Here is a 12191-nt window from a genome sequence, read left to right as displayed (position 1 = left end):
AAGTAGCAGCGTTACCACTCGGTCATGCAAAAAGGGTCTACAGGGAGGTTTAGCTTTCCAGAAAGGGAAATTTAAAAATAAAATAAAATCAAATAAACATTAAAAAAAAACCCAGGTTTTAAATCCTGAAACCAAGAAGGATGTTTGGCAGCATTCTTGGCATCGTGGCACCTTCCCGCGTTACTCACACAAAGATGTCGTCTTTTGGCATGATAAGATTTAAACCTTCATCCACTTGGAAAATTTTGTGGAACCGATGATTGTACACGTCTGTCACCACCATCTAGAACAGCAAGTGATATTTGCAAAGAGATTGTAATGAAAGCTTACAGAGATTCAGGCAAACTCAATTCAAGCAACATTTTCTTCCTAGCCTTTTTTCTGAATCACCGTTTTCAACGCACCAACAGCAGCAGCATGGTTTTCTACAACAGCACCCTACCAGCAGCTAGTCACAGGTGTTTGTTAAGAGGGGTGCAAAAACCAAAGCAAAATGACATCTGATTTTACAGATTCTGAGGTGATGCAATTCCAACAGCTGCACATCACCCTGGTATCATAGGATAGTATCATAGTATCAGTCAGGGTTGGAAGGGACCACAAGGATCATCTAGTTCCAACCCCCCCGCCATGGGCAGGGACACCCCACACTAGATCAGCCTGGCCAGAGCCTCAGCCAGCCTGGGCTTAAACACCTCCAGGGATGGGGCCTCAACCACCTCCCTGGACAACCCATTCCAGGGCTTCACCACTCTCATGGGGAAGAACCTCCTCCTCACATCTAGCCTGAATCTCCCCACCTCCAGCTTCATTCCATTCCCCCTAGTCCTATCACTACCTGAGATCCTCAGAAGTCCCTCCCCAGCCTTCCTGTAGGCCCCCTTCAGATACTGGAAGGCCACAATTAGGTCACCTGGGAGCCTTCTCTTCTCCAGACTGAACAGCCCCAACTCCTTCACTCTGTCCTCACAGGAGAGGTGCTCCAGCCCTCTGATCATCCTCTGGCCCTTCTCTGCACACCTTCCAGCACCTCCATATCCCTCTTGTAATAGGGGCTCCAGAACTGGAGGCAGTACTCCAAGTGGGGCCTCACCAGAGCTGAGTAGAGGGGGAGGATCACCCCCCTTGACCTGCTGGCCACACTTCTCCTGATGCAGCCCAGGATCTGATTGGCTTTGCAGGCTGCAAGTGCACATTGAGAGCTCATGTTGAGCTTCTTGTCCACCAGCACCCCCAAGTCTCTCTCCTCAGGGCTGCTTTCCAGCCAGTCACTGCCCAGCCTGGATTTGTGCCTGGGATTGCCTCGACCCAGATGCAGGACCCTGCACTTGCTTGGTGGAAACAACCAGCACAGATCCCAACATCAGTTGCAACAGACTACAATTTCAGGCATGGATCACTCACATCTATAAATAATTGAAATGAATTCAAGTGCTACACTGGCATCCTGAAGATACCCCCACTAACTACAAAAACATTCCCTCTGAAAAGCTCACTTGATCCCTTTGTTATTAAAAGGATGTCCAAGAAGAGAATGACCCAAAACAGACACTGAGCATCTCTCAGTACTGAAAAACTACACTATTAGAAGTATTGAGGGGTGGAGACTTCCTGCTCCCTCTCTACTGCAGTGGAAATGTTGGAATAAACATACTTTGTTTGATGCACTTTTGTAATCAAAGAACAGCACTCAAACTCCTTAGGCTTTTGTCACTACTCCATCAAATTCAGCTTATTACCCATCTTAAAGCTAAGCCAGCAAAATGGTTCAAGAACAGACATTTATCCAAATCACTGTGCTGCACTTATCCTTACATTCTCTGCAGGAACACCGGAGAGCTTGGAGAGTGATTCACACAGATCCGAGACGGCCCCCATCATCGGCACCACAACCCGGTACTAGAAACAAAGACAACATCCAAGTCATTTTGCATCAAGAGGGGTTGTTGCTTTTTGCTGCTTGAAATCCAGAGGTCTCACCCCTTCAAGGTATGTTTCACCTTTACATTTTCCAAGGTAACAGGAGAGAAATATGCCAGTGCAAACACATTACTGCTCTCAGGGAGCAATACACCACATGGGTAATCTCATCACAGGTAAGCCAGTTCCAAATGACTCGTGACCCTAGTCTCACAAACCAAGATTTCACATGTGAACTCAGCTTTTACATTGAAAACCCCATTCCACCTCATTAATGTCCTTGAGAGTTCCAACTTTAAGACTTAAGAGAAAGACTCAGATGACTTAAATCTCCATCTTCAAGATGCCTTACCTGGACAGGTCTGCGCTGTGGGTCTGCATACACCAGAGTAACTTCCATTAGGCGATCCCTCCTCAAGGGCAGTGGAAGGGTTAAGTAACAGAAAGGATCAAAGGTCACAGATACTTTGGAGCATTTAGGACAAACAAGTGTAGATTTGAAAAGACCATGAAAAATATCCACAATGATAGAATCATTTCTCAGCCTATGATTCTCCCAGGCCTCTTTTGCCACCTCCTATATAAAGGAAAAAGAAAATATATATGTGTTAAATGTTAGTTCCTGCAAACACTGTCACAGCACAGCAAGCACGGGGATCAAAGAAACCTCTGAAACTGACAGTGACACTCCCCAGCACAACACTGGGATTTTTCCTTAAGGAAACTAAGGCCTTATGTCAGGTGTTAATCCATCTGTTTTAGCTGAGTCATTTGGTCAGGAATTCCTTGGTGCACACAAGAAGCATGAATGGAGCCAAGGGGACAACGACAAGGCTACAGGCTGCGCTTCAGGACAGCGAGACACGCTCCGCTCTCCTCCGTGAAGGAACAGACTGCAGCCCTCTGCTTTTGAAAGACAACTGCAGTTAACAGGTCTGGAGAAGAAAAAAAGATTCTTCTTCTTCTTGGAAAATGATGGACCATGTCTCACAAAGAAAGTATAAAAGGAGACAGATTACAATGCTGGCTCAGGCTGGATGTGAGGAGGAGGTTCTTCACCATGGGAGTGGTGAAACCCTGGAATGGGTTGTCCAGGGAGGTGGTGAGGCTCCGTCCCTGGAGGTGTTTAAGACCAGGCTGGCTGAGGTTCTGGCCAGCCTGATCTAGTGCGGGGTGTCCCTGCCCACGGCAGGGGGGTTGGAACTAGATGATCCTTGTGGTCCCTTCCAACCCTGACTGATACTATGACACCATGATACTATGCCTTGAAGACTTTCACACAACAACTGATAAAATCCTTGCACCTAAGGGCATCCAGTAACTGGCATGTGTTTATGTGCAACCAGAGTCTCTCCTTAGTAGGACACTTTTAAATTGGGATGCAATACCACATGTATAAAAACTATCTCAAGTGAAGCAAGTGCCATAGATACATCCACTGCAACGCTACTGTTGCTACCCAGGATGCCGAGATGGGAACAGATAATAGAGTCTGACAGTATGGATGCAAGGCAGAAACATCTGCACCTCCTACATCAATGGATAGAAGTACCTATAGAAAATTAAGGCATGTTGGGCATTTTTTACATCCCACAATTATCAGCATCTCTTGGAGAACAAAAAATAACATTAAATATATTACTTGTTGTGGTCTTGCCACATGCACTGTACTATGCAAGAAAAAGCAAAAGATATGAAGTTATTGACATTTAAGAGCAAAACCAACCAGTCACATAGGTTTCCTAAAAATGATTGCAACATCTGGCCTCTAAAGTCTGCTAGAGCATTTTTCCACCTACTTACTATATATCCTCTGTACTCTGCATTTGCTAGTATGTTGTAGCTGTTTGTACTGTGACAGGAGGTAAAAGCCTAATCAGCAGTTCATTTAGGTAAAGGTATTTCACTATCACATGCCTGAGTTTAATGAGAGCATGGTGTTTGCCAGCTCCAGAGGAACAAAGAAGTGTCTGCAGGGCCTCACTTATCAGTGCTGACTGGAAACAGAGGACAGAAAAGGCAGGAACTACAATGAACAGAATAGACTTTTCTGGCCCCTGTCAGGAAAACGGCACAGAATAATTACTCTTCCCTATTTAGGGAGAATGGGTAGCTGGAGCCCAAGGGTGTTTAAACTAAAACTGAAATTAAATAAAATGTAAAGTTGCTTTAATATCAGAGCACCCATTTCCACTGCTCCAGAAATCAGGAAAATCAAAGTGAGTTAAGGAGATACACCCAGTTCACCAAGCACTATAAATTCCTCAAGATCCAATGTCACAGCAAACGTACCTTTACCAGCACCAGAACAAAAGGACACAGTCTCAAGCTGCACAAGGGGAAGTTTAGGCTCAAGGTGAGGAGAAAGTTCTTCACAGAAAAAGTAATTTGCCATTGGGATGTGCTGACCAGGGAGGTGATGGGAGTCACCATCCCTGGAGGTGTTCAAAAAAGGACTGAATGTGGCACTTGGAGTCATGGTTTAGTTGTCATGAGGTGTTAGGTACTAGGTTGGACTTGATGATATCTAAGGTCTTTTCCAACCTGGTTGATTCCATGATTCTACTTAAGTTTTCTCCTTGCCATGACTAGTGGTCTCACACACTCTATTCAGCCTGGTTTCAGACCTAGCTCATGTATTACATTTGTCTAAAGGCCTTAAGGGAGCATGTATAAGAAGTATGGCCTAAAAGCTGATGTCATTTGCACTCTGATATCTACCAGTGGGACACTGGAATGGCTGCTTACAACCCTATGCCCAGGGCCCACATTCAGACCCCAATTTGTGGGGCACATCCATGTGAGAATAGCCCCTGTCCCACTCAAATCCAAACACAAGCATGATGCCCCTCAAACTGATGCTAAGAGCAGCTGCTCAATCTACATGAAGCAAGAAAATGGGCCTGAATAGTCAAAAGGTTATGGTAGCAACTATAGCCTACTTTTAGGTATGTCATGTCACAAGATCAACCTCCCTTCCTCTGCAGACCCACTTAGGTATGGTATCACAAGCACAGCTTCCTGCAGGCCAGTACAAGAAGAGATATTCTGCTGTACGGCAGAGCAACTGCAATTGGCTACAAAGTGTCACAAAGGGTCAGTTGGGCCATAAAGCATGACAGGGATCTCCCCTCCCTGGTACATGATTTGTAGGGAGGCTATTTGTGTGGCCTGCGAGCAGAAAGGCCAGGAAGCATCACAAAACCCAATCAAAGCCACTGGGAAGCACCACCTGCCCTACCCTCAACTAAAGGGCACCATACCGAATCAGGTCTGCCATTGGCATCCTTCAACTCCAAGTAGGGCTTCTTTTTCACTCTGTTCAAATCCTCGTGCAAGCCATCCAGAAGAAAAGCCAAGAGCTCCTGCGAATCTTGCTGCTGGTATCCTGAAAACTGAGGAGCAAATCGGCCAACTTGAGTCTGCAACAGAAAAGGCAGGAGGAGTCAGAGGGGAATGAGCATAACCTACCTGTAAGAGACAGGAACCAAAACACTCACAGCCTGGCTCTTGCAGAGATCAACTCTGTGCTACCTCATTTTAGCAGCAGACCACAATGAACTGGATGCTAAAGCAGTTAAGGGTGCCAGAATAATTTCCTCAGCTGTATTTTATGTTTTCCCCCCTAGTGCTGAGAGGGAAGAATACATTTAGTGCTGTGACATTAGAAATAGAAGTTATCAATGTCAACTGAGAAACCTACAACCAACCAATACACAAAACCTACCTGCCTGATGCATTTTTCATTTTAGTTTCTCCTTCAAAAACCTGCAGTTCCCATAGTGCAGACTTGCTATGAGGTAGCATATTGAAGAAAGCAGACCATAAGACTGAAGATGCTTGCAGAAGATACTCATGGACTAACAAAGATAGGCAGGAACTAACCAAACTGGCTTGGAATTAAGGTTGAAATCCTTGCCACAGCAATCTCTAGCTATTCTAACAACTGTGACATAAAAGTCAGAGACATTAGTCTGAGCTAGCAAAAGCCAGAAACAGCACACCCATGTGCAGCCTCATGAGTGCTTAGTTCTTGAGTGCTATTTCACACCACCATCATTTAGTGACCTGCCTCCAGGTCTCAAAAGCACACACTCTCAACTTCTGGCCTGTACCGTGCAAAACCAAAACAGAATCTACACTGACATAGATATCGGGTCATTGATTATTTCCTGTGTTTGGGATGTTAGTCTTCCTCAATATACTGAGACTTTTGTAGCCAAGGCATCTGTAAACAGCTCTCAGGATGGAAGGTCATTTACCAAGCAAGGCATTTAACATTAGAATAGAATAGAATAGACCAGACCAGACCAGACCAGGTTGGAAGAGACCTTCAAGATCATTGCGTCCAACCTATCATCCAACACCACCCAACCAACTAAACCATGCAACCAAGCACCCTGTCAAGTCTCCTCCTGAAAACCTCCAGTGATGGCGACTCCACCACCTCCCCAGGCAGTCCATTCCAATGGGCAATCACCCTCTGTGTAAAACTTCCTCCTGACCTCCAGCCTGAACCTTCCCTGGCACAGCCTGAGACTGTGTCCTCTCGTTCTGGTGCTGGCTGCCTGGGAGAAGAGACCAACCTCTGCCTGTCTACAACCCTCCTTCAGGGAGTTGTAGGCAGCAATAAGGTCACCCCTGAGTCTCCTCTTCTCCAGGCTAAGCAGCCCCAGTTCCCTCAGCCTTTCCTCATAGGGCTTGTGTTCCAAGCTCCTCACCAACTTCATTGCCCTTCTCTGGACACTATCCAGCAACTCAACATCCTTCCTAAACTGAGGGGCCCAGAACTGGACACAGGACTCGAGGTGTGGTCTAACCAGTGCAGTGTACAGGGGCAGAATGACCTCCCTGCTCCTGCTGGCCACACTCTTCCTGATGCAGGCCAGGATGCCATTGGCCCTCTTGGCTGCCTGGGCACACTGCAGGCTCATGTTCAGCCTACCATCAACCAGCACCCCCAGGTCCCTCTCTGCCTGGCTGCTCTCCAGCCACTCTGACCCCAGCCTGTAGCACTGCCTGGGGTTGTTGTGGACGATGTGCAGAACCTGGCACTCATTGGCAAGTTCCTCCCTGTACCCCGAAATGTGAAACACCCACAAAATGTGGAACACCACTGAAGCCATTCTGTCACTGCTTTTCCATTGCCTTCTGTCAAAAGCTATGCCACAAGAAGCAGGAGTGCTTACTTTAAACACACGTGGGGCCACATAGGACTGCCTCCCAGACCACATCTGTTTAATGAGCTCCGCATAGGCTTCTGCAATTTCTCCTCTCATCCCCAGTGGATTATTCTGATTTATTTCAGCTTCGTATTTGTCTTCCAGGAAATAGTCTGTCAGTGGAGGGGTATTGCTCAGACACTGGAAAAGCATTAAGAAAATTAATTTACAAGGAAATTAAATTAACCCCAGCTTTCACATCAGAACATGTACCAAGCTATTCACAAAACTAGCCAGACTGGATTTGAGTGTCTATTTCATGCAGGAAAAAGAAACAACAAACAAAACAACCTACTGGGAGGGTAGGACACTAAGCATTGCAGCTCAAGAGCAGAACTGAACTAAATAAGGACTGCCATTAAATAAGCACTCAAGAGCCTAACAGCTCATTTCTGACACATGGTTTCTCTTTGCAGATGCCACACTAACTTCTCTCCTGCACAATGTATTTGCCCTCAAGTATAAGCCTCCCCTCTGCAGCAGTTTCTTCTGGTTTATCTCACTTAAGGCATAAAGCTGCCTGGTCTGCAGCTCCTTCATTCTCACAATGAAATTTCTTCATAACTGACATCACATTTGTCACTTTCTGTTCCTTTGGAGCAGAATAGCTTTAAGCATTCACTGAAAATTACTGTAATTAATAGTTCAGCAAAGCAAAGAGCAAACAATCTTCTGGGGGAAAAAACAAAGCCTGGACTTCTGGCAGGAAGATGTGTGCTCTCAATATAATATCCCTCCACATTAACCAGTTGGGGTTTTTTAAATGAACCAAATAAACCCAGTAATCATTATTCACTTTCCCTGTCACAACCTGAATAATCCATACAGGGACCCTGAACCCTTCTGAAGACTTTCCATACCCTAATTTTCCAAGAACCTCTAACCACAGACCCTAGAACTGCTCATGTAGTGGACAAGTCAAAATGTCTTCCACGTCAGCCTAATTTTGTCAGAGCCACAGAAGTGGGGACTTACATTACAGTTAGACACCTGCTTGGTATGACTTTCCCCATAGCCTCTTCAGAAGCCAGGTATTTTACATCCAGTCCTCAATACTATACTAGGTGCTGTGGATAAGCTAACCTAAACCACAGAAACATAGAACCATTTGGGTTTTATTTGGTCTGATGGTTTGGGTTTGTTTCTGGTGCAGTCCCCTCACTGAATCATGTTAAAACAGCCTTTTCTCTTCATATATTTTAGTCCACAAATTCTTACCTGTAATGCAGAATTCATGAAGCAGGTATTTCCAAGATTACTGAGCCCACAGAGTCCAGGCTGTGACAGAGAAGGACTGTCCCTGCTGTTGTAAGAGTTACAGGCAAACCCAGATCCTCTGGAGGAAAGACAACACAATGAACTCCACAACGAGTTTACTGAGTCTCAATACTATTTTAAGAGTCACATCAAATGCATCAGAAAAAGGTTTAACAGAATTGTTTAACCATTCCACATGTTTCTCCTGCTTCACAGTGCCTAATACTGAATTGCCAGGACATGAAATATATGTGCCAACTCTGGAAACATGAATTGTTACAAGGTCTATTATTTATGGCTCAAAACACAGGAGTTTCCCTCTGTCTACAAGTACCCAGCACATCATCCTAATGCAGCAAGTGTCTACAGGAGTCTATATGATCTACTGCAAGAGCTAATAAGAAAACTATGATATCTACCTAGGAAGGCTTCTAGCACACAGGCAGATGGAGCAAAGAATATAAGCCCTTCCCTTACACTCCAAATCCCTTCCAAATCAAGCAATGCCCTAGTAGTTAGTAAACTCTGGAACATGCCCTACTTTTGCAAGTGAGCAAGGAAGAGCAGGGGCAGTGGTTTCAAAAGCAAAGTTTGATAAACAAGCACACAAGAGTCACAGAACTCCTCATGGGGCACCGTCACACTCCTTTTCTAGGCAGGCAAGGATGCACAGGAGCATTCATTCACATGAAGGATGAAGAAACAAAAAGAACATTCCTGCTCTTACCCCCTGCCCAGGTGGGAGTTGTTCAGTCCATAGGAGTTACTGCTATCACCATTAGTAATGACAGAAGTGGCAGACACTGAAGAATAAGAACTTGCTGATGATTTTGAAGAGGTAGTAAAGTTTCTGCTAGTTGCAGTGCTTGATCTGGGAGAAAGGAAAAAGAAGTAGAAACAGTGCTGCTACTTTTTTCACCTCCAGCCCCATCACCCACAAAAATCCAAGGCCTTGCCACACTACAGTTAATTCCCACACACAGAATTTACTGTTTTGATCTGTGTGATCACGCTTCCAAACACTTGTCTGCAACAGAAAACCTCAGAAAAAAAGTACCAGAAGCAACTATTATTGCTTAAAGCAAAACCTGGGTCCCAGACTGAAACAAGTAGGCAACTTGGATGGCATGAGCAACAGGGAAGCAAGACTGAGGTTTTTGAGTAAACCAGCTTGAAACAAGCAAGCAAAATAATCTCAGTCTTAAAACTTACCCCCTGTTAAAAAGCAAGTCAACCTTTCCCTACCTGAAACCCAAATCACCACCTCAGACAGAATACTAATTAGTAAGAAGATAACCAGAGTGGGCACAACAGTTTGTTACTGAGCCCAGCTGATACAACTACCTTGTTATGCAACTACAACGTGGAGGTACTGCTCTGTACTGATCTGGAGGTACACTGCTCTGTACAGGCAGTGCACACAGTGATTCTCAGCATTCTGAGACTGGAGATAACAATTTTAAAAGTTCATAAGCCTCAAGTCTCTCCAGTGATGAATACCAGACTCTTTCACACACCACTCCCCTGGTCCTGAAAAGAACCAGAACACAGCGCTGCAGAAGACCAACACGGGACTAAAATTCAACAGTGTTCTGTCACAGACAGCTTTGGCTCCCTAACAAAAACACAAAACCACAGGACAGTACTACACAAGTAAGCATAAATCAATTATTTTGATGGTAATTTCTCAACAGCAAGAGCTAGCTGGGAAACAGCCTATTCTCCTGAGCTTTGCCCAAATAAACATGCAAAACTGAATGCCAAAAGCAGGACACCAATGGCCATGCAGCAGTGGCTATTGCAGCCACATTTGACTCCAGTAGGAGAACAGATTAAGGCACTCAGAAAATAATAGGAAGAAAATCTAATAGGGAGCAAAGGAGGGCAACCTCTTCAGGGATTTCAAAATTTCCAACAGTCTCCAGCAGTATAGATGGAGACAAAGAAGGCATTCAGTAACTCCACCTCCTTTGTATCCTCTGTCACCAAGACAGCCACCTCATTCAGCAGTGGGCCTACATCTTATCTAGTGTTAGTTTTTCCTGCAATGTGTTTGAAGAAGGCCCTTCTGTTGTCCTTGACCTCACTTGCAAGGCTGAATTCCAAGGAGGCCTTAGCTTTCCTAGTTGTGTCCCTGCATCCTCTGACAAGAGTCTTACATTCCTCCCAAGTGGCCAGCCCCTCCTTCCATGACCCATAGACCCTCTTCTTCCACTTGAGTTTGCCCAGCAGTTTGCTGCTTAACCATGCAGGTCTTCTGGCTCACTTTCTCAATTTCCTACTCATTGGAATTCTCTCATCTTCAGCTTGGAAGAAGTGGTCCTTGAATATTAACCAACTATCTTGGAACTCTTCACCTTCTAGCACCCTGTACCATGAGACTTCCCCTAGCAACTGCTTGAAAAGGCCAAAGTTGGCCCTGTTGAAGTCCAAGGTTGTGATTCTGCTTGGTATTCTGTTCCTACCACACAAGATCCTGAACTCCACCATCTCATGATCACTGCAGCCAAGGCTTCCTTCAACCTTCACCACTCTAACCAGACCTTCCTTGTTAGTATCAGGTCCAGTTGCTGAAAAGGTCCTCTGAAATAATCAGCACACATGGGCCTGTGAGAAGCACACTAGTTTTAAACATGAAAGGGCATTTAATTACAGGATTCTGAACCTGCAAAACACATGCCAACCACCAAGCTCTTAAACCTGTACAAGTAATTTCTGGCATGTGCTGTCACTGAATCACATTGTGCCAGGTTGAACAGATGTCTAAAGCGTGACAGAGTCGTTGAAAAAAGCCGCCTATGTTACAAGGTTGGCTGAACTAAGAGACAACTCAACATTTTACTGAGCAAAATAGGGGCAGGGAGGTGGGGGGGAGGGGGGAGAACTCCACAGAGTACACAAAGCCATCAGGACACAGAGGAGTGTGAACACCTGATGGAAAAAAGGGCTGGGTTTACAGATCTGACCCAATTTCTTGTTTGCAAGTGCTAAGAAAATCATATTCAGGATAAAAAAATCTATGCTGGAACCAAGGTGGAACTCTGGATTTTATTATGGGAATAAATTAGCTCAGGATTTTATTATGGGAATCTTGCAAGTAACAATAAGAGAGGACTAAAAGCCACAGTCATTGATATAATCTCCCTCCAGAAAACAAGTAAGCCTCCAATTCTGGAATTCCTAGAGTAAGTATAATCCATTCCTTCTTCTGAAACCTTGTCTAACAGTTAAAAGCTGTTTCAAACTACAAGAATAAAGTAGTTTGCTGCTCCCTGGAGAAATAACAAGCACAAGTGGCCAGGCCTACTCTGAATATACTGAAGAAGGAACACTGTAGAGTTTAAGACCATTCCTCTGTAAAATGTCAGCCAGCTAGATGGCTGGGGAAACACAAGGAAGGCTGCCTCATGTGCAAAAGTGTCTTCCCCTGGTAGGAGCCAGGGCCCCTGACAAGCAGCAAATGGTAAGGGGGGGAAAACACAGTAAGGGAACCCACACACCCCACAGTCATATTCTGTCAGTAGTTAATGACACAAGCTCCCAGCTTTCAAAGGCCTCTCTTGGCACATCAGCAGAAGTGCAGGTGCTCTCCATTTTTTGCCAACAGCAGGGACCTGTAGATCCCATTGGTTTATGCCATCAAGACTTTCTCATGAGGTTTTAGTACAAAGGTGGTACAGCCCAAAGAAAGATCTCCAAATATAAAGCTGGTCTTGGATAAACAGCTTCACCAGATAAGAAACAGAACGTTGGAACAAATGTATTTATTTGAGATAGGATTAAAATTTGGAG

General features: G+C 45.0%; 1 protein-coding gene across 3 annotated transcripts in view; it reads right to left on the bottom strand.

Annotated features, from left to right (window-relative positions):
- USP4 (ubiquitin specific peptidase 4) overlaps positions 1 to 12191 on the bottom strand; it is a 53203-nt gene that overhangs the window by 23916 nt on the left and 17096 nt on the right. For 2 of the 3 annotated variants that reach the window (XR_010989685.1, XM_068157976.1), the window contains exons 7-13: positions 9127 to 9270; positions 8361 to 8478; positions 7110 to 7283; positions 5184 to 5342; positions 2273 to 2497; positions 1816 to 1899; positions 189 to 283 (exon numbers count right to left, since the gene is read on the bottom strand). Coding sequence is in view for 2 of the 3 variants with exons in the window: in XM_068157976.1 (XP_068014077.1) it covers positions 189 to 283; positions 1816 to 1899; positions 2273 to 2497; positions 5184 to 5342; positions 7110 to 7283; positions 8361 to 8478; positions 9127 to 9270 (999 nt within the window). In the remaining variant the exon portion in view is untranslated. The remainder of the gene's footprint in view (positions 1 to 188; positions 284 to 1815; positions 1900 to 2272; positions 2498 to 5183; positions 5343 to 7109; positions 7284 to 8360; positions 8479 to 9126; positions 9271 to 12191) is intronic. The other variant, XM_068157977.1, reaches the window with a different exon arrangement.

Source organism: Melanerpes formicivorus, unplaced genomic scaffold (genome assembly GCF_026170545.1).
Source record: "Melanerpes formicivorus ecotype bairdi unplaced genomic scaffold, bMelFor1.0.p_v2 SCAF_38, whole genome shotgun sequence".
Lineage (NCBI taxonomy): Eukaryota > Metazoa > Chordata > Aves > Piciformes > Picidae > Melanerpes > Melanerpes formicivorus.
The sequence above is the reverse complement of the archived record's forward strand: the minus strand, read 5'-3'. Positions and strand labels throughout refer to the sequence as shown.